Below are 21,850 nucleotides of genomic sequence, written 5' to 3' on the forward strand. Positions count from 1 at the left end.
CTTGCTTTATAACCAACAAATTTATCTGCAACACACAAGGCATCCATTTTATGGCCTTTTGTGACCTTCGCCCCTCTCCCTGCAAAAGCTCTCCCTTCTACTGAACATGGAGTTTCTGGGACATTCTAGACTGTGTTGCTATATAATAATTATGTAATTTCCATTGTCCTCAATACGATTTCACATCTACCTGTTTGATTTTCACATGCCTCCTTGTCAACATTCCTTTGTCTTTGTTTTCCTCTCTTGTATTTTTGTTCCTCCTAATTCTCATTAGGAGGAACACATTGTTTCCTCCAATTCCTTCTACTAGTCAGTTGAACATTGGATTTAGGCCTACTCACCTGTATCCTATACAAGGAAACAATAGAGACTCAATAAAGGCCATGCTTAAAGAGATAAACTCTCAGAGGCAAGTAGATTATTGCAGGGCCTACAATAAGTTAATAAGGGCAATTACAATGTTTCTATAGGGTGTTCTGCATACTACAGGATTCTTCCAATAAGTTAACAGGGTCAACAAATAGCATGTTTATAAACATGATTAAATCATTCAGTTTCATATTGAGATATATAAATAAATGAACTGTAGGTGTCAGGCATAGCTGCCCTCCCTCGTCTGTGTGCACAATCTGTCACAATCGGTTGTTCATTAACGCGTGGGACAGAGTGGCTGACAGGTACTATTTCACGGAAGCGCTCACAAGTGGGTCTATTGCCTTCGCTACTCCTTTAAACCTTTTTACTTTTAATATCAGAGGGTTCTCTACTTTTTGTTAATTTACCATTACTTTATCCAGAGAGTTGGTTGAGCTGACATAAACAATTTCACCTCTTTAAAAAAAAAGACGTTCTTTCTATCCCATTTCCCATCCATTTCTTGTTCTACCTTAGCTCTGGTAGGTGTGTCTCATGTGATTGCAAATAACTTAGAGTGTTAATTTGTTAAAGTTCTAACCATTGTTTTTCATTTTATATTTATATCTAAGAATTGAAGTAGGTTACTCAAATGGACAATTTCTTTTAAACATCCCATTTTTTAAAACAACTTTTTTCCTTTTTACTAGTTCTAACTTTTCTACCTTTTTGGTTTGGAGTGGCCTTCAGCCCTTAAGGGGGTGTCTACATCTGGATTTAGATAGTGGAGTTTTTTTACAATATTTTTAAAATTAAGTCCTGTTCTGTACAGCATCAAAATGCTGAATTCAATTTTTTTTCTGTGCGTGGGAGTCTTATTTGTGGCACTTGTTGAGAGTCGAATGCTGGACAAATGCATGAAATCAAAACCCAAATACACAATGAACGTTGTACTTTTGGAGGATCAAACTTCAGACTGGAGCCTTAGGCTTGTAAAGGTTGCAGTGTTGCAAGCAATTGAAGCGGACCGGCAACTGAACATTGCAGCAGGTACAGAAACATGTATTTCTTTTTTATTTGAATTTACTTTAATGTCAACATTAAATGAATTCGTCAGTGATAAACAAAATTAAGCTGTAACCTATCACACAAACCTATTGGACATTTCATTATGCTTGATAACCGTCATTATCTCATCCTCCTACAACACTCTCTCCCTTGTCAAGGTTTGAACACCAAATTAACGGCTAATTTCAATGGGTTCAACACCACGCTGTACAAACGAAGAGGCTGTGGGAGCAGCACCTGTGAGGGAGTGGAGATACTCAAGTCCCTGCATGTGAGACAGTCTTTTTTAGACAGTAATGTCCATTCTCATCTTGATACCATCTCTTCCAGGAGACCATTGCGACTTGAAGATATTATATGTTGACTTACAGACTGATTTAGATGAGAAGATGAATTGCCATTGAAGTGTAATTTCAACCATTCACTGTAGGCATATCATTTGGATCCGCTTGGCTACTGAAACTGTTCTAAGACATCAGGTGGCGAAGTTCTCATTCTTACGGACGAATACTGCAATGACTATACTGAACCTAAAACAGCACTTTCAGTCAGATTAAAATTGGGCTGATGAAGAGGGCCTATAAGATGAATAAAGATTACATTATTTCAGAAAGAGTAAGAGACAGGGACAAGCCCTTCCCCATTACTCAACAATATGAGGGCCTATGTTTATGTACGTATTTGTTTGTGCTCCAGACTAAAGGTGAGGTGGGATGTGCCATGCTGGGACCCTCCTGTACATTTGCCACTTTCTTTATGGTGGAGTAAGTACTCTCTCTGTCTTGCACGCACACACGCATGTTAATGATCCCTGTCTCTGTCATCCCCATTGAACAAGCATTTGTTTTGCCTGATTATTAGTAGTTGATTATGTGTACGTGTGGTAAATGACCCACTAGGTGATTATGATAATAGCGTTTATTGTTATGCTGGTTTATAATATGATGTCCTGTAAGATAAGGACAGATTGACCTGCTGGCCATGATCCCTCTATTTGGAGAACTGTGTGACCCCCGGTCTGTGTGTCTCAGCGTGGAGATAGGCCTGACCCTGACTATCCCCATCATCTCCGCCGGGAGCTTCGGTCTGTCCTGTGACTACAAGGCCAACCTGTCCCGCCTGCTGCCCCCGGCACGCAAGATCTCCAACTTCTTTGTCCACTTCTGGAACTTCACCAGAAATGGTCTGAAGATGCTCTGGGAGAGGGCTTATGTCTACAAGAAGGCAGACCAAACTGAAGACTGTTTTTGGTGAGATGGAACACCTGTGCATTTGAAAGGGGATTTCCGCCATGTACACACATACAGACAGTACAGAGATGGTCATAGCATGTGCATGGTAGACTGTAACACTGTAACATACATACGTAAGTTTGATGCCAGGGAGAGAAGAGTTTATTGTTGGGTGCTCCATGGTGCACCGTTACATCACTTCCCTTTTGCCATCGTCATAGGTACATCAATGCTCTGGAGGCACCTTCGGTCCAGTTTGCTATGTCAATCTCAAGAGAGATGCTACGCAGCAAGAAAGAGCTAAAGAAAGCTATTCAGTCTGAAAACAGACACAGCAACGGTGTGTGCCTCCCTCTGTCTTCTTCAATACCTTCTCAAGTCTTATCCATGCCTTACACACCAGCCACTTTTTCCACCCTGAATAGGAAGTAAATCAATGGTTACTAAAAACAAAACAAAACTTTTGTAATCTAGCTACATGCTTTAAGATGTTACTTCATCACACAGTTTTATCACCCCTGCACAATGTTTTTTAGTATTCATCCTCTGTGGAACCCCAGATGACATCACCACTATAAAGAACGAAACAACGATTCCCCCAGAAATTGTCTTCATCCTCATCGATATCTATAAGTGAGACTGGTTTTGGCAGTTTGTTACACTGCATTACATCGTTTTTGGGGGGACACTGATTGAAAATTGAAACCATGTAACCTTTCTATCTTCTAGCCATGGGTATCACATTAACATGACTGCCAACCCAAGCATGGACAATGTTCTGGTGCTCACCTTGCCTGAGAGACATTACAACAACACAGTAGATCACAACAGCATGGTTAGTCCCTGCTCAACTCATCTATCTTCATTCCTCAATTCTTCTGACCTCCTAATGTCTGAACAGAGATACCATCTCTCTCTCTCTCTCTCTCTCTCTCTCTCTCTCTCTCTCTCTCTCTTTCTCTCTCTCTCTCTCTCTCTCTCTCTCTCTCTCTCTGTCTCTGTCTCTCTGTCTTCCTGACTGCTTCCCTTCTCCTGTTGCAGGAGTTAAATGACTATGTGGCGGGGTACCATGACGGCGTGTTGCTCTTTGGCCATGTGCTGAGGCAGAGGTTGACCAGTGAGCTGAGAGGCAGAGCAACACAGCCAACCGCCACAGAGCTCTCCGATGTAAACCCCTTCAGGAATGTCTCTTTTCAAGGTATAGGAGGGCCTAATGGCCAGAGCCATGGTCCATACTGTCCTCAGTCCTCCATATAAACACCATAACATTTTAAGTCAGGCAATGGTGAGAACCTATACTTGTTGGACTTGGCAAAGCTGCTCGGCGGCAACCTTTAGCATCTGATCTTTGACTCTCGTCCAACGGGAACTTGCGCAAACCAGAACAGTAAATGTTTCATTTTTGTCACACCTCCGTCATTCTCCACACAGGAACGAAAGGCCACACATTATGCAGAATCCCATTCACTTAGATTTTTTTTTACAGTGCAGTACATGGCTAATTAGAGTGTTCTCTCTTGGCTGACTTTTATGGGCAATGTTTCACATTTTGTCCATTTATAGCTGAGGACCATAGTAGTTCAGCTGGTTATATGTCTTCCCCAACCTCTTGTATTAGATGACATTTCCCAACCTGAACCTTGATAATGGCACTAGGTCGTAGCCTCAATTTCTTTGGAATTGTTGCTCACAGTGGTGTGATTATTGGTGCTATAATAAGGGAGCAACTGGTTGTTAAGGGCAGGTGTTTCAGTCAACAGTTTTCTGCTCAGGAGGATAAATGGTGATACTCTTAAAGGGTTAGACATAATAGTATCTGTGTGCAGGTATGGGGGGACACTACGTGCTGGATGAGAATGGGGACAGGGACGTGAACTTCTCTGTGATTTACACATCCACCATCGATAAACAGGTAGGCTTCATCCAATGTAACTGTTGGAATGGTCACCATCTCCGTCCCCTGTTTAACAGCAGCAGGACATCATTTAATGATCACTTAATAACGCTGTCATTGCACCTCCCCTCCAGTACAAAACCCTGTTTGTGTTTGATACGTCCATAAATGAGACCAGAGTGGAGGACAGCACCCCCTCACTGCCCTGGCCCGGGTCTCAACTCCCAGATGACAAGCCAATCAACCCTAACGGTAATGACATACAGTGCATTTGGAAATTATTCAGACCCCTTGACTTTTTCCACATTTTGTTACGTTACAGCCTTATTCTAAAATGAATTAAAAATCAATCCTAATCAATCTACACACAATACCCCATAGTGACAAAGCAAAGTTTTTAGAAATTTTTGCAAATTTATAAAACAAAATAAAAACAGAAATACCTTATTTACATAAGTATTCAGACCCTTTGCTATGAGATTCGAAATTGAGCTCAGGTGATCATCCTTGAGATGTTCCTACAACTTGATTGGAGTCCACCTGTGGTAAGTTCAATTGATTGGACATGATTTGGAAAGGAACACACCTGTCTATATAAGGTCCCACAGTTAACAGTGCATGTCAGAGAAAAACCAAGCCATGAGGTCGAAGGAATTGTCCGTAGAGCTCTGAGACAGGATTGTGTTGATGCACAGATCTGGGGAAGGGTATCAAAAAATGTCTGCAGCATTGAATGTCCCCAAGAACACAGTGGCCTCCATCATTCTTAAATTAAAGAAGTTTGGAATGACCAAGACTATTCCTAGAGCTTGCCGCCTGGCCAAACTGAGCAATCGGGGAGAAGGGCCTTGGTCAGGGAGGTTACCAGGAACCTGATGATCACTCTGACAGAGCTCCAGAGTTCCTCTGTGGAGATGGGAGAACCTTCCAGAAGGACAACCATCTCTGCAGCACTCCACCAATCAGGCCTTTATGGTGGAGTGGCCAGACGGAAGCCACTCCTCAGTAAAAGGCACAAGACAGCCCGCTTTTTGCCAAAAGGCACCTAAAGACTCTCAGACCATGATAAAAAGATTCTCTGGTCTGATGAAACCAAGATTGAACTCTTTGGCCTGAATGCCAAGCATCATTGTAACGGCTGTTGTCCTCCTCTTCCTCGGACGAGGAGAGGAGAGAAGGATCAGTGGACCAATACGCAGCAGTAGGAAAATAAGCCATCTTTTATTGAATAGGACGGCCAAACGAAAACAAAACACTTACAAAACTAACAAAATCAGAAAACGACGTAGACGAAATCTGAACATGAACTTACATAACTACACGTAGAACTCACGGACAGGAACAGACTACATCAAACGAACGAACAGCCAAACAGTCCCGTATGGTACATACATCGACGACACAGGAGACAATCACCCACAAACAAACAGTGAGAACACCCTACCTAAATATGACTCTTAATTAGAGGAAAACGCAAAACACCTGCCTCTAATTAAGAGCCATACCAGGCAACCAAAACCAACATAGAAACAGAAAACATAGACTGCCCACCCAAAACTCACGCCCTGACCATATACACATACAAAAACAACATAAAACAGGTCAGGAACGTTACAGAACCCCCCCCTCAAGGTGCGAACGCCGGGCGCACCAGCACAAAGTCCAGGGGAGGGTCTGGGTGGGCAGTTGACCACGGTGGTGGCTCAGGCTCTGGACGCTGTCCCCACACCACCATAGTCACTCCCCGCTTCTGTCTTCCCCTCCCAATGACCACCCTCAAACTAAGATCCCCTAAATGAACAGCCAACACCGGGATAAGGGGCAGCACCGGGAGAAGGGGCAGCACCGGGACAAGGGGCAGCACCGGGACAAGGGGCAGCACCGGGACAAGGGGCAGCACCGGGACAAGGGGCAGCACCGGGACAAGGGGCAGCACCGGGACAAGGGGCAGCACCGGGATAAGGGACAGCACCGGGATAAGGGGCAGCACCGGGACAAGGGGCAGCACCGGGACAAGGGGCAGCACCGGGACAAGGGGCAGCACCGGGACAAGGGGCAGCACCGGGATAAGGGGCAGCACCGGGATAAGGGGCAGCACCGGGACAAGGGGCAGCACCGGGACAAGGGGCGGCAGGTCCCGGCTGAGAGACTCTGGCAGATCCTGGCTGAGGGACTCTGGCAGGTCCTGGCTGAGGGACTCTGGCAGGTCCTGGCTGAGGGACTCTGGCAGGTCCTGGCTGAGGGACTCTGGCAGGTCCTGGCTGAGGGACTCTGGCAGGTCCTGGCTGAGGGACTCTGGCAGGTCCTGGCTGAGGGACTCTGGCAGGTCCTGGCTGAGGGACTCTGGCAGGTCCTGGCTGAGGAACCCTGGCAGGTCCTGGCTGGACGGCTCTGGCAGGTCCTGGCTGGACGGCTCTGGCAGGTCCTGGCTGGACGGCTCTGGCAGGTCCTGGCTGGACGGCTCTGGCAGGTCCTGGCTGGACGGCTCTGGCAGGTCCTGGCTGGACGGCTCTGGCAGGTCCTGGCTGGACGGCTCTGGCAGGTCCTGGCTGGACGGCTCTGGCAGGTCATGGCAGGACGGCTCTGGCAGGTCATGGCAGGACGGCTCTGGCAGGTCATGGCAGGACGGCTCTGGCAGGTCATAGCAGGACGGCTCTGGCTGGTCATGGCAGGACGGCTCTGGCTGGTCATGGCAGGACGGCTCTGTAGGGAGGAGAAGGAGAGACAGCCTGGTGCGTGGTCTAGGCACTGGCTGCGCTGGAGAGGAGGAAACAGCTGGAGAGAGAACCCGGAGAGACAGCCTGGTACGGGGGGCTGCCACCGGAGGACTGGTACATGGAGGTGGCACCGGGTATACCTTACCAGGTTGAATGGTGCCCGTAGCCCTGCCAGTGCGGCGAGGTGGAATAGCCCGCACTGGGCTATACTGGCAAACCGGGGACACCATTCGTAAGGCTGGTGCCATGTATGCCGGCCCGAGGAGACGCACTGGTGGCCAGATGCGTTGGGCCGGCTTCATGACATCCAGCTCGATGCCCAACTTAGCCCTCCCAGTGCGGCAAGGTGGAATAGCCCGCACTGGGCTAAGCACGCGTACTGGGGACACCGTGCGCTTTACCGCATAACACGGTGTCTTACCAGTACGACGCCTTCTACCTCCACGGTAAGCACGGGGAGTTGGCTCAGGTATCCTACCCGGCTTTGCCACACTCCTCGTGTGCCCCCCCCAAGAAATTTTTGGGTCTGACTCACGGGCTCCCAACCGCGTCGCCGCGCTGCCTCCTCATACCAGCGCCTCTCAGCCTTCGCTGCTTCCAACTCCGCCTTGGGACGGCGATATTCCCCTGGCTGAGCCCAGGGTCCTCTACCGTCCAGGATCTCCTCCCAAGTCCAGAAGTCCTGGTTGCTCTGTTGAGCATTCCCTTGCCGCTTGGTCCTAGGTTGGTGGGTGATTCTGTAACGGCTGTTGTCCTCCTCTTCCTCGGACGAGGAGAGGAGAGAAGGATCAGTGGACCAATACGCAGCAGTAGGAAAATAAGCCATCTTTTATTGAATAGGACGGCCAAACGAAAACAAAACACTTACAAAACTAACAAAATAAGAAAACGACGTAGACGAAATCTGAACATGAACTTACATAACTACACGTAGAACTCACGGACAGGAACAGACTACATCAAACGAACGAACAGCCAAACAGTCCCGTATGGTACATACATCGACGACACAGGAGACAATCACCCACAAACAAACAGTGAGAACACCCTACCTAAATATGACTCTTAATTAGAGGAAAACGCAAAACACCTGCCTCTAATTAAGAGCCATACCAGGCAACCAAAACCAACATAGAAACAGAAAACATAGACTGCCCACCCAAAACTCACGCCCTGACCATATACACATACAAAAACAACATAAAACAGGTCAGGAACGTTACAATCATATCTGGAGGAAACCTGGCACCATCCCTACAGTGAAGCATGGTGGTGGCAGCATCATGCTGTGGGGATGTTTTTCAGCAGCAGGGACTGGGAGGACTAGTCAGGATCGAGGGAAAGATGAACAGAGCAAAGCACAGAGAGATCCTTGATGAAAACCTTCTTCAGAGCGCCCATGACCTCAGACTGGGGTGAAGATTCACCTTCCAACAGGACAACGACCCTAAACACACAGCCAAGACAATGCAGGAGTGACTTCGGGAGTGCAGGAGTGGCTTTTTAATACATTTCCAAATATTTCTAAAAACCTGTTTTTACTTTGTCATTATGGGGTATTGTATGTAGATTTATGAGGAAAATGAAAGCAATTTAATACATTTTAGAATAAGGCTGTGACGTAACAAAATGTGGAAAAAGTCAAGGGGTGTGAATACTTTCCCGAATGCACTGTATACGCTCTAGTAACAGGTCAGTAGCAGTTTCTACCCCATAGAGATAAAACTGCTGAACAGTTAATCAAATGGCTACCCGGACTATTTGCATTGACCCCATTATTTTATTTCAATTTTTGGCGTTTAGCAGAAACTCTTATCCAAAGCGACTTACAGTAGTGAGTGCATACATTTATTTCAATGTACACTCACTGGACTCTAACCACACACTCACACATACTACACTGACACTGACACTCCAACACACACACACACACACATGCATATTGACGACACACACACACGTACACGTACACACGCACACGCACACGCACCCACACACACACACACACACACATATTGACGACACGCACGCACGCACGCACGCACGCACGCACACACACACACACACACACACAAACATTCACATTCATTCACACTCTTCACGTACACTGCTGCTACTCTCTGTTTATTATCTATGCATAGTCACTTTAGCCTTATCTACATATGACCTATATTACCCCTTCACATTTATTCGGTACCGGTACCCCTTGTTGCCTCGTTATAGTTTTTTTGTTGCGTTACTATTTTCCCCTTAGTTTATTTACTTTTTAAAAACTCTGCATTGTTGGTTAAGGGCTTGTAAGTAAGCATGTCATGGCAAGGTCTCCATCTGCTGTATTCGGCACGTGACAAATACAATTTTATTTTATTTTATATATAAACACTAGTGCTACTAGTAACAGTACAAAGTTTATTCTTGTACACAAGCTCTTTTGAAGTTTCTGTTACATCTTGGTACGAAGATACAGTATTGGTGGGGGGAATACTTATTCTATGTTTGTGATTCCAGATCTGAAGACAGAGGATATCATTGTGATCGTCCTGAGTGTCAGTGTTGTGGTGGTGACTGCCATCGCTCTGATCTTCTACAGGTCAAATATGCACCACACCAACCTCTGTGTTCTCACTTCTGTCCAATCACATTGTTACTTGATGACATGTCTCACTCACCTCTGTGTTTGTCTATTTATTATTATTATTAACATTATTATTATTATTATATTTACCCTTCTGCTCAGTCACTTTAAACCTGATTACATAACTGTCACCAGAATCCCTTTCATTGATTGATACTGATATTGACCTTGTATATAGTATCAATCAATCCTGTGTGTATTTTTCTTTTATATTACTTAGTATTACTGCATTGAGGAAGAGCTTGCAAGCAAGTATTGCCCTGTACTGTTTACACTTGCTGTATCCTGTGCACGTCACAAATAAACTCTGGTTTGATTTGATTTATGGCCAATAGGCAGAACATGAAGGAACGTCAAAACCAAAAGAGGTGGTCCCACATCAGCCAAGACCTGATTGGTCCGCTGGATGGGAAAGAGTTAAGCCTGGTCTCACTGAAGGTGACCTCCCTCACCTCCTCCTTGTAATGATGTTGTTGCCTATATGTTTCTATTTATAGTATGTCATCTCTCAAACTCCCATAATGCATGGCCAACACAAGCTGGTGTTACACTGATGGTGGTTTAAATTATTTCATTTACATGCTGATACTCCCTGTGTTCTTTAATACCCAGGGATTTATTCCGAATTATTTATCCCTTTTTCTTTCTATATATCAGATCGATGAAGACAACAGGAAGGACAGCTGTTACCAGATTCACAGGGCTCGCTATGACAAAAAGGTGCCATTACACTCTTTGGTCCATAAACTGACTTAAACACATGGTGTGAGTTGTCATACCAGGGTCGTTCCGTGAAAAGATTTCCTTTTGCGTCCATTTGATATTTTAAGGACAAATTGTGCACCAATATAACATTTTAAAAGCCTGTTATATTAAATCATGTGCCATTTAATGTAGACCACGTGGAGAATTCAATAAATGAATAAAGACTTGCTAAAGTGCAAAAATTCAGCATGACATGTCCCTCTGAGGACCCTCTCTGACTTCTAGGAAGATTTTAACCCACTTAACCCCCATATTTCACCATCATTGTAAAGCCCTAGTTATTTTGTTGCTTTGACAAAGTCGTTTCTGAAGGTTATTATTTATTTCATGTGATTAGTGATTCATTTACGTTTGTTCCTCATTTTAAGGTCAACCCTGTTACTTGAACTGAACTCTCATTAATATGGTATAACTATTCCTTTTTAAATATGTTTTTCAAAATTAACATCTTTGATTCAGAGGGGTTGGGTTAAATGCGGAATAAAATGTTCAGTTGAATGCAACTGACTAGATGTCCGCTTTCCCTTTCCCTTAATAGTCAAATCATAGTGTAAAAGCAGGAGAGCTGGTTCTAGTCTTTGTGGCAATTTTCTGGTGTTTTGTGGTGGAAAACTGAGCAGATCGAGCATAACCCTGTTACCCATAGATAGACAGGCTAGAAATGTTTTTTATTTTTTATTTTTTTGTGAAGCTTGCATTCAATTGCAACCCCCTGTTGCCCACAACAAGCTTCCATTTCCCCTGTCGCAAGGAGATTATGGCTGATTTAAGATGAAATCGTCAACCCTGTTACTTTATTTGACACTTAATAGGCACTTACTATAGTAATATTTTTATTTAACCCCTTGAGACGGGGAAAGTGTTTTTCATGAAGTTGAATATGTGCTCTTCGTGACAGTTACACTTCTTGAAAGGCACTGAATTGGAGGAACGACCCACCAGTAACTACTCTCAAAGGCTGAAATGGGCATAACTTCTACTCTATTATTATGGATCTATTATTTTCAGCCCGTGATCCTGAAGGAGCTGCAACACACAGATGGCAACTTCAGTGAGATCCAGAGGATTGAGCTCAACACTGTAAGGTTCTTGCTAATGATGTCATTTCCTCTCCGCCGCTATCGTGGTTCTCCTAACCTGCTGATTCAAACAGTAGTCCAGTCAGCTATCCACTGATCTAGTGTCCATTTTGAGTGTCTATGTGGCCCGAGCTCAAGGTCAACCACATATTTGCTTATCTTGATGTGGTGTGAACAACAGAGGTTTGCGGATTTGTGTGTGTGTGTTTTGTGGCTTTGTGGCCCTATGGAGGAATCTTTTATCTCCTTGTCAATCAGAGGAGATAGCCTATGTGACCTTATGTGAGCAACTAGGTGATAAAAGTAGAGTGTGTAAATGAGTGTGAGGAAGTCATGATCACCCATGAGAGGATGTCTTTCACACTTTCTTTCTCTCTCTCTCTCTCTCTCTCTCTCTCTCTCTCTCTCTCTCTCTCTCTCTCTCTCGCTCTCGCTCTCGCTCTCGCTCTCTCTCGCTCTCTCTCGCTCTCTCTCTCTCTCAGCTCCTGCGTATTGACTACTACAACCTGACCAAGTTCTATGGCACGGTGAAGTTTGAGTATGGCCTGTTTGGAGTGTTTGAATACTGTGAGAGGGGATCCCTGAGGGTAAGAGGATTGGCAGAGAACACGACTTTATGGTGGGAATCAGTGTCCTACTTTCCACCCATATATCTTCATTGTGCAATGATAAGCAAATGACATTTACACACATGTTGATTACAGAACTCCTTTACCGACAGTGCCTGGGTCACAATCACAGTTACATTCACTCAGTTTTCTAATACCCTACCAGGCAGAAACAAAAACACTCAAGCATAAACTGAACTGCAGTAAACTCTGTAATTCACTGTCTTTACAGTATGTCCTTAATGACACAATCTCCTATCCTGAAAAGACCTTCATGGACTTGGAATTCAAGATTTCAGTCATGTATGACATAGCTAAGGTATGCTTATGTAGTTTGGTTGTACTATGTGTTTACTGTGGGTAAATGCACTGACATTGTAATATGGTGTAATCCAGTGCCCCCCAACCTTTTTTGCTTACTGTACCACCAACTGAATTTTGCTCTGGCTGTGGTACCCCTTAAGTACCCCCTCATGTGCATTTTACCAGTAACCCTATGGTCTCATGAGTCTTCTCAAGTACCCCCAGTTGTCATAGTACCCCTGGTTGGGAACCACTGGTGTTGCATGCTGTAGCTGTGTGGGGCTCACCCTGGTGGCGGTTTCAGGGCATGTCCTACCTCCACTCCAGCAACATTGAGGTCCATGGCCGACTGAAGTCCTCAAACTGTGTGGTGGACAACCGCATGGTGGTCAAAATCACAGACTTTGGCTGCAACACCATCCTCAACCCCTGCAAAGGTGAAGCCCTCTGCCCACTTTTTCCCTTACAAGTAAATGATTCAACCTGAAAGTATTATGCCATGAAGTTAGTAAAAAACTCAAGCAGGAGAGTGATTTGATATCCCATTCTGGTCCCTCTCCTTTCTGTCAGACTTGTGGACGGCTCCAGAACACCTCCGGAAGCAGGGGATCTCCCAGAAGGGGGACGTCTACAGCTTTGCCATCATCGCTCAGGAGATCATACTGAGGAAGAACCCCTTCTTCACCCAGGCCTGCTCCGACATCGCAGGTAACAATGGTCTGGCGGCTATAGTCAGAGAGTCATGCAGAACAGTTTTCAGCAATAGTAAAAGTTATCAAGTTTTTTATGTCTATGCACCTCACACTGGTAATTTAACAGCGGCTCCTGCTGCCCATTACATGTAAATACAACTTCTGCTCACTAGGGATCACTGTTAACAATTACTATTCTAGGGATTTTGCAAAAGGAGAGTGAAATTCGTATTATTTTACTGTAAATGATGGCATGGCTGTCAACTGAATTCCCCTTTCCTTCCTCCCTCAGAGAAGCTGTACATGGTGCAGTACCCATGTCAAACTGGCTTCTTCAGGCCAGATCTGAACTTTGAGACAGCAGCAGAAAACGAGGCGGAGGTACAAGGCCCCTCATAGCATTCCTCACGTACGCATGCATATCTGTGTTAGTTTGTATGTATGGTTGTCATTGTACTTGTCTCCTGCAGCTTTACATGCTGATAAAGAACTGCTGGGAAGAGGACCCGGAGAGGAGGCCAGACTTCAAGAAAATAGAGGGATCTCTGGGTAAGATATTCAGGTAAGCCCAGTGCTTCATGAGAGTGCGAGTGTGTGTGCATGATGTGTGAGTTTGTGTGTGTGTGTGTACATAATGCCTGATATTCCATATCTACACTGAGTGTACAAAACACAATCCTAATATTGAGTTGCACCCCACATGGACTCTACAAGGTGTAGAAGCGTTCCACAGGGACGCTGGTCCATGTTGACTCCAATGCTTCCCACAGTTGTGTCAAGTTGGCTGGATGTCCTTTGGGTGGTGGACCATTCTTGATACACACAGGAAACTGTTGACTGTGAAAAACCCAGCAGCGTTGCAGTTCTTGACACAAACCAGTGCGCCTGGCACCTATTACCATACCCCATTCAAAACACTTGTCACCCTCTGAATGGAACACATACACAATCCATGTCTCAGTTGTCTCAAGGCTTAAAAATATATATTTTTAACATGTCTCTTCCCCTTCTTCTACACTGACTGAAGTCGATTTAACAAGTGACAACAATAAGGGATCATAGCTTTCACCTGGATTCACCTGGTCAGTCTATGTCATGGAAAAGGCGGATGCTAGTAATGTTTTGTACACTCAGTACATTCAGTCAATCAAAACCCTTTTTACACACCAAAAGCCATGGCATGTCAACAGCTGATTTGTGTTTAACATACAGACGTCTTAGAAATGTAGAGTTCTGTCAATGCATTATTCATGCAAAAGTTGGAGTGATAGACAATCTCCAATTTGGATTTTTCTCTTGTTAAAGATTTTCTGAGCTATTGGGCTTTTATCATTACAGAGATTTTGTCATTTTTTTCCATGTTCCACAATCATTCAGCAACCTGCACAACCAGGCTAATGAGAGCTACATGGACAACCTGATCCGTCGGCTGCAGATGTACTCCAGGAACCTGGAGCACCTGGTGGAGGAGAGAACCTCTCTGTACAAGGCTGAGAGGGACAGGGCTGACAGACTCAACTTCCTGCTCCTGCCAGCGTATGTCATGCATCCCAGCTCAACCTTAACCCTTAACCCTAACTCTAACACTAGCTTCATGTCCACATCCTAGCTCAACCCTAACCCTTAACCCTAACTCTAACACTAGCTTCATGTCCACATCCTGGTTCAACCCTAACCCTAGCTATCACCCTAACCTTACCCCTAACCTGAGCTTTATGTCCACATCCTGGCTCAACCCTAATCCTAGCTATCACCCTAACCTTACCCCTAACCTGAGCTTTATGTCCACATCCTGGCTCAACCCTAACCCTAGCTATCACCCTAACCTTACCCCTAACCTGAGCTTTATGTCCACATCCTGGCTCAACCCTAACCCTAGCTATCACCCTAACTTTACCCCTAACCTGAGCTTTATGTCCACATCCTGGTTCAACCCTAACAACCCTAATCCTCTTAACGCTTTACCCTAACACACCTGCCAGCCTATTTAGCTTTTGGAAGCCAACAGAACGATAAGGAGTCGCTCAGCCTAACCTCCCGTCCCCCTGCTTCCCTCCTCAGCCCAGTGGTGCGTTCCCTGAAGGAGACGGGCAGTGTGGAGCCAGAGCTGTTTGATGAGGTGACGGTCTACTTCAGCGACATCGTGGGCTTCACCACCCTGTGCCAGTACAGCACGCCCATGGAGGTGGTGGACATGCTCAACGACATCTACAAGAACTTTGACAGGATCCTGGACCACCATGATGTATACAAGGTAGTTGGGACTGAGGCTTGACATGTTCACATACAGTGTCTTGTAAAAGTATTCACCCCCTTGGCGTCTTTCCTATTTTGTTGCATTACAACCTGTAATTTAAATGTTTTTTTATTTGGATTTCATGTAATGGACATACACAAATTAGTCCAAATTGGTGAAGAGAAATGTAAAAAATAAAAATGTTCAAAAAATTCGCAAGCCACTGTACTAAAGAAGAATCTACAGTAATGTTGTTACTGTAGTATTATGAAATTGAAAGCATTCATACCATTTGAGATGGAATAGTTGAGTGGGGACAACAGTTTTCATATGATATATGAATGTTATTATTGTATTCAGATGACATTTCAGAGGGTTATCGTCTCTTCTTCTCTCTCTGCCAGGTGGAGACGATCGGTGATGCGTACATGGTGGCGTCAGGGTTGCCGCGGCGCAATGGCAACCGGCACGCAGTGGACATCGCCCACATGGCCCTGGACATCCTAGCTTTCGTAGGGACCTTCCAGCTCCAACACCTACCGGGCATACCCCTGTGGATCCGCATCGGGGTGCACTCAGGTACCCCATCTCAGCACAATATAACTGGCCCATACAGTAGTTTGTATAGATCTTAGCTTTTCCCACAATTTAGTTTTATTTTAAGTTCATAACGTTGGGCCAATACAGTCCTGTAAGTAACACTGTCACTGCCTGCTGTGTGTTTAGCTTTCACTGTGTCTGGTGTATTTACAGGGCCGTGTGCGGCGGGTGTGGTGGGGAACAAGATGCCACGTTACTGTCTGTTTGGAGACACAGTCAACACTGCCTCACGCATGGAGTCCGCAGGCCTGCGTAAGAGACAACACACACAGACAACGACACATCAAACATAACCACTGGGATGAACACTTACAAACATTCTCCTCAGCTATCACAAGCACAGCTCCATTCTAGCAGCGTATATTCACCATAGTTCACCATAGGATGACACCTCTCATGCTTCCTCTCCAGCACTAAGAATCCATGTCAGCCAGCCCACCATAAACATCCTCCAACGGACAGACTGCAAGTTTGAGTATGAGCAGAGAGGAGAGACCTTTCTGAAGGTAAGCTGGGTTCATAAAGCTATGAGATGGTTTTGTGAGTATAGAGTTCAGATTATGCCAACAATTTGTATGTTTGTGTATGTATTATAGGGTAAAGGCAATGAGATGACATACTGGTTAACAGGGGTGACGGGGACAGAATACAACCTGCCAACGCCCCCGACAGCGTGAGTAGAAACCACCCATATCTATATGGAGCATTATGTATGTCAAATAATCCAAACATCTTGTCCCTGGTTGTCTCCTCAGGGAGAACTTCCAGAGGCTACAGCAGGATCTGTCTGAGATGATCGTGTCCAGCCTGGAGAACAGAGGGCCGGGGACCAACGGCATGGAGAAGAGGAAGACCCTCTCCACCAGAGTCAGGAGGAGGGAGACCAATGGGAGCCAGGAGGACGGCCTGCCAGAGTACCTACACCTGGCCATCACAGACATTCCCAGCACCTACCTGTAGCCACCCAGGACCAGACTGCCTCCTGTGGAGATACAGCGCTACTACACGCTGTCAAACGATGACAGTGGAGTCAAGTAGTCTTATATTCACCTCATACAATAGCTACAGTAATGCCTTATACATAGGAAACCTGACTATTTTACAATTAATTTCTGGGTAAAAGACATGGTTTTCTGGTTTGAGATAAAGGTTATTTTGGGTCACATGAGCAAAATGTGTGGAGACTTTCCATAAATAGTCTGTAATGGAGATGCTTTAGGAAAACCTGAACCAGTAAACCAAGGAACAGGATGGTACTCCTCTACTTTAAGAAGCCCCTGAATGAAAAAGAACTTACCACTTAAGGTCTTGAATTGTGTGAAAGATAAATTTGGTCGCTTTGTTATAATTAATGGTACTTTACAAGGGCAGAACATCTCCATAATGAATATTTACTTCCCCCCTGCCCACCCCCCTTATTTCCTCACTAAGGTATTTCTAGACTTTTCAGAATTAAACTCAGACACTGCAGTGGTTGGAGGAGATTTTAATTGTTTGTTGAACCCCCTTATTGATAAGTTTCCCAGCGGTATAGCTTCACTCTCTCCTCGAGCTAAGTCACTTAAAGCTATTTGTGATGATCTGGGGTATGCTGATGTTTGGAGAACTTTTCACCCCTCCAACAGAGAGTTCACTTTTTTCTCTGCACCTCATGGATGTCAGACTACAATAGATTACTTTTTTATGCCCAGGACGTCTTTGCAGTCTGTTTTATCTGCTAGGATAGGAAGCATAGTCATATCTGATCATGCGGAGGTGATCCTGGACATAAAACTCAACGGGGCATTCAATCTGTCAAGACATTGGAGGTTGAATACAACCATCCTTAAAGACCATACGTTCACATCATATTTTATTACAGAGTTTAAAGCATTTTTCTCTATTAACTCTCAATCAACAGATAATCCCTCGCTCCTTTGGGAAACCTGTAAAGCGTACACCAGGGGTCTGATTATGTCATACACAGCCACTAAGAGGCGGAAAAAGCGTGAAAAGCAAAAAAGGTTAGAGGGTGAATTAGGAACTAAAGAGAAGGACTACATTAAAACTCCCACTCCTGCCCTATTAAAGGAAATATCAGTTCTTAGATCAACGTTGGACTCTCTCCTAACACAGGACGCTGAAAAGAAAATGGGATTTGTCAGGCAAAAGCTATATGAACATGGCGATAAGCCAGGAAAGTACTTGGCGTACCTAGCTAAAAAGAGAGCTGACTCACAGTCAATTGCTACTATTACTGATTCGGATGGCAATCATTTATATGAAAATAAATTGATAAATGACTAATTTAAGAAATTTTATGCAAACCTTTATGCCTCAGAACTGCCAAATGACGCACCCAAATTAATGGAGAATTTATTTTCTAAGATTGAGCTCCCTACTATCTCCGAAGAACAGAGGTCTCTCCTTAATGCCCCTATTACCGAGGAAGAGATAATGTTCGCAATTAAGAATCTGCAAAACGGTAAGGCCCCAGGACCAGACGGGTTTGGTAGTGAATTCTATAAAGAGTTTCATGGCCTGATCCTTGAGCCATTGCGTGATATGTTTAACCACTCATTTTCAAATGACCAGCTCCCTCAAACGCTGAGGGAAGCCAACATATCACTTATTCTCAAAAAGGGAAAATGTCCAGAGTCTTGTTCCTCGTACAGACCAATTTCCCTTCTGAATGTGTATAGAAAATTACTTTTTAAAATTCTAGCCACAAGATTAGAGGACTCACTGCCACTAATTGTGAAAGGAGACCAAACTGGCTTCATTAAGGGCCGTAAGTCGTGCAACAATGTCAGGCGGCTTCTTAATGTAATTCAAGCCTACCAACAAAGTGCTAGGGATGGTCTTGTGCTCTCCCTAGATGCTGAGAAAGCATTTGATCGTGTGGAGTTGTCTTACCTACTCTTTGCTCTAAATAAATTTGGTCTAGGGGACAACTTTATAAAATGGGTGAAAGTTTTATATGAGGATCCTCAGGCTGCTGTCCTTACTAATGGGCTAAGGTCAAATAGCTTCTCTATATACAGAGGTACCAGACAGGGCTGCCCTTTATCCCCCCTCCTATTTGCACTCGCTATGGAACCACTGGCCGAGGCCATCAGGGTAACGCCTGCTATACAGGGGCTGCTCATTGGTGATGTTCACCATAAAATAAGCTTGTATGCTGATGATGTCCTGATATTCATCTCTAATCCCGAGACCTCAACTACATCTCTTATTAATATTATTCAATTATTCAGCGAATTCTCAGGCTACAAGATTAACTTAACTAAATCAGAGGCTATGCCACTTGGTAGCCTTCACTCTGTACCTAATACTTCTCCCCCCTTCCCTTTTAAATGGTCTCCCTCAGGCTTTACGTATCTGGGTATATTTGTAACTCCTAAATTCCAGCAAATGTACAAAGCCAATTTTGTTCCATTGTTTGATACAATAAGACAGGATCTGGAGCGCTGGAACTCTCTCCCGATTTCTTGGTTGGGTAGAATATCCCTCTTGAAAATGAACATTTTACCTAGACTACTTTACCCAATCCAAATGATCCCAGTATTACTCTCCAATAAGGTAATAAAGGATGTAAATGGATGGCTAAGTTCCTTCATATGGAGTAAACGCAAGCCAAGGCTTAAGATGGCAATATTGCAGCTGCCAAGTTCTATGGGGGGCTTGGATCTGATAGAATATCAGGTTCTATCAGTGGTGTGCCCACCTGTGTTATATTTCTGATTGGATCACAAACGATGACTCCTCTATTTGGTTAGACATTGAGACTTCTCTTTCAAAATACCCCTTACAGGATCTTTTATTTTTCAGAAGTTTCAAGTCTGTAGAAGATCACTGCAATAATCCTATTACACTTAACACACTCAAGGTTTGGAGGTCAGTTCAGCGCTTCCTGGGAAGGTCCAAACTAACCTCTGCTCTTACCCCAATTCTTAACAACCCAGATTTTGGTCCAGGATTGCTGGATGCTGGCTTTAACTCTTGGCTTAATAAGGGCATACACAGACTAAATGACTTATTTGCTGATAAGATTCTATTGTCATTTGAGCAGATGGTGGAGAAATACCGACTCCCAAAGCAGGACTTTTTCCGCTTCCTACAAGTAAGACATTATATTGTGAAGAGCACCACCTTAATTGGTAACCCTGATATGTCTGTCATTGAGAGAATGCTTTTTTTTCCACAAAGGAAAATGTCTGTAAGTCTGTTTTATGATGCTTTAAGGTCCTTTCCTGCTGTCGACACACAGAGGGTGAAACAAGTGTGGGAGAAAGAATTGTCTGTGACTATTGACGAAGAGATGTGGGAGGACATTTGGAGATATGCAAAAACAATATCTATATGTAATCGTACTAGAGCAATCCAATTAAGAATAATACACCGATTGCATATATCCCCAAATCGCAGACATGCCTTTAGCCCCTCTTCCTCTTCTCCTCAGTGTCTTAAATGCAAAACTGATACAGGCACCTTAACACATTGTTTATGGTCATACAAAGATACTGGTCTGGTGTTCTGCAAGAAATTTAAAAGATCCTAGGGGTTGATCTAGAATTGGACCCAGTTTCTTTACTGTTGGGTCTCCCTAGTAGGCATGTTACTTGTGTGAGTAAGAGGAGGCTTTACAACATCCTTACCTTTGCTGCAAGGAAAAACATCCTTTTACGGTGGATTAGTGATAAGGTTCCTTCTATTAAAGATTGGCATAAGATACTTTTTGAATGGGTGCCTCTGGAATATCTGACATGTACATTGCATTCTAAAACAGATCAGTTCTACAAAGTGTGGGAACCCTATCTAAATTACCTAGAACCTGAGGTATCAGCTATTATGCTGCAAGGATTCTCTTAGAATGGTGGTGATCTATGTATTCAGAATTACACTGTATGTTCCATGTGTGGAACCTAACTTCTTAGTTTAAACCGAGCTTTTTTGTTTAATTTCTGTTTGTAAGTTTGTTTAAAATGTATGTATTGAGAGACGCAATGATGGGGATAGGGTGAGAGAAGCGGGGATAGGAAGGTGGTGTGCTTATGTGTGTATATGTGTATGTATATATATATATGTATGTGTAGGCGGGTGCCGTTTTTTTTTTTTTTTTTTTTTGCCTTGTCTCTGTTGTATCTCTTTAATATGGGTGAAAATTGTGAAATTCCAATAAAAATACTGTTAAAAAAAAAAGAAGCCCCTGAAGAAAGGACAAATATGAGTATTTCTGCATTTTCTCAGCGATCAACAATGAACAATTGTTCAAAACAATATCACTGATTATCACCGAAGCATAATAATAATACTAAAGCTTAATATTGCCATCAATAACGTGATGATTACATCTTATAAATGATGTATACACACAGTGTTGGTTCATAGTTTCTCATTGTAATCTCAGTGCATTTTATTAGTTCATAGTTTCTCATTATAATCTCAGGGCATTTTATTAGTTTATAGTTTCTCATTATAATCTCAGTGCATTTTATTAGTTCATAGTTTCTCATTGTAATCTCAGGGCATTTTATTAGTTCATAGTTTCTCATTATAATCTCAGGGCATTTTATTGGTTTATAGTTTCTCATTGTAATCTCAGGGCATTTTATTAGTTCATAGTTTCTCATTATAATCTCAGGGCATTTTATTGGTTTATAGTTTCTCATTATAATCTCAGTG

At 43.9% G+C, this 21,850-nt stretch overlaps 1 protein-coding gene across 1 annotated transcript; it reads left to right on the forward strand.

The window, feature by feature from the left end:
• The first annotated feature begins 664 nt into the window (after positions 1–664).
• On the forward strand, positions 665–21,417 carry LOC139564752 (guanylyl cyclase C-like). Its single transcript, XM_071384535.1, has 27 exons — positions 665–1,407; positions 1,584–1,696; positions 2,122–2,189; positions 2,457–2,675; positions 2,879–2,997; positions 3,194–3,290; positions 3,387–3,492; positions 3,699–3,855; positions 4,484–4,569; positions 4,686–4,803; positions 9,777–9,858; positions 10,239–10,341; positions 10,561–10,623; positions 11,677–11,748; positions 12,230–12,334; positions 12,588–12,674; positions 12,963–13,095; positions 13,229–13,366; positions 13,643–13,731; positions 13,821–13,912; positions 14,728–14,886; positions 15,412–15,604; positions 15,991–16,165; positions 16,340–16,438; positions 16,598–16,692; positions 16,783–16,859; positions 16,942–21,417. The coding sequence occupies exons 1-27, from the start codon at positions 1,197–1,199 to the stop codon at positions 17,144–17,146; spliced, it is 3,261 nt and encodes a 1,086-aa protein (XP_071240636.1). The 5' UTR covers positions 665–1,196; the 3' UTR covers positions 17,147–21,417.
• The last annotated feature ends 433 nt before the right edge of the window (positions 21,418–21,850 follow it).

This window comes from Salvelinus alpinus, chromosome 36 (assembly GCF_045679555.1).
Source record: "Salvelinus alpinus chromosome 36, SLU_Salpinus.1, whole genome shotgun sequence".
Lineage (NCBI taxonomy): Eukaryota > Metazoa > Chordata > Actinopteri > Salmoniformes > Salmonidae > Salvelinus > Salvelinus alpinus.

What these genes read in the sequence shown, in the direction of transcription:
- LOC139564752 (XM_071384535.1), top strand. Translation starts at nt 1,197, where the DNA reads ATGCTGAATTCAATTTTTTTTCTGTGCGTGGGAGTCTTATTTGTGGCA. An exon ending in AGATACTCAAGTCCCTGCAT is followed by an intron (nt 1,697 to 2,121) that starts GTGAGACAGTCT and finishes TTTGTGCTCCAG; the next exon opens with ACTAAAGGTGAGGTGGGATG. An exon ending in CAAGCCAATCAACCCTAACG is followed by an intron (nt 4,804 to 9,776) that starts GTAATGACATAC and finishes TTGTGATTCCAG; the next exon opens with ATCTGAAGACAGAGGATATC.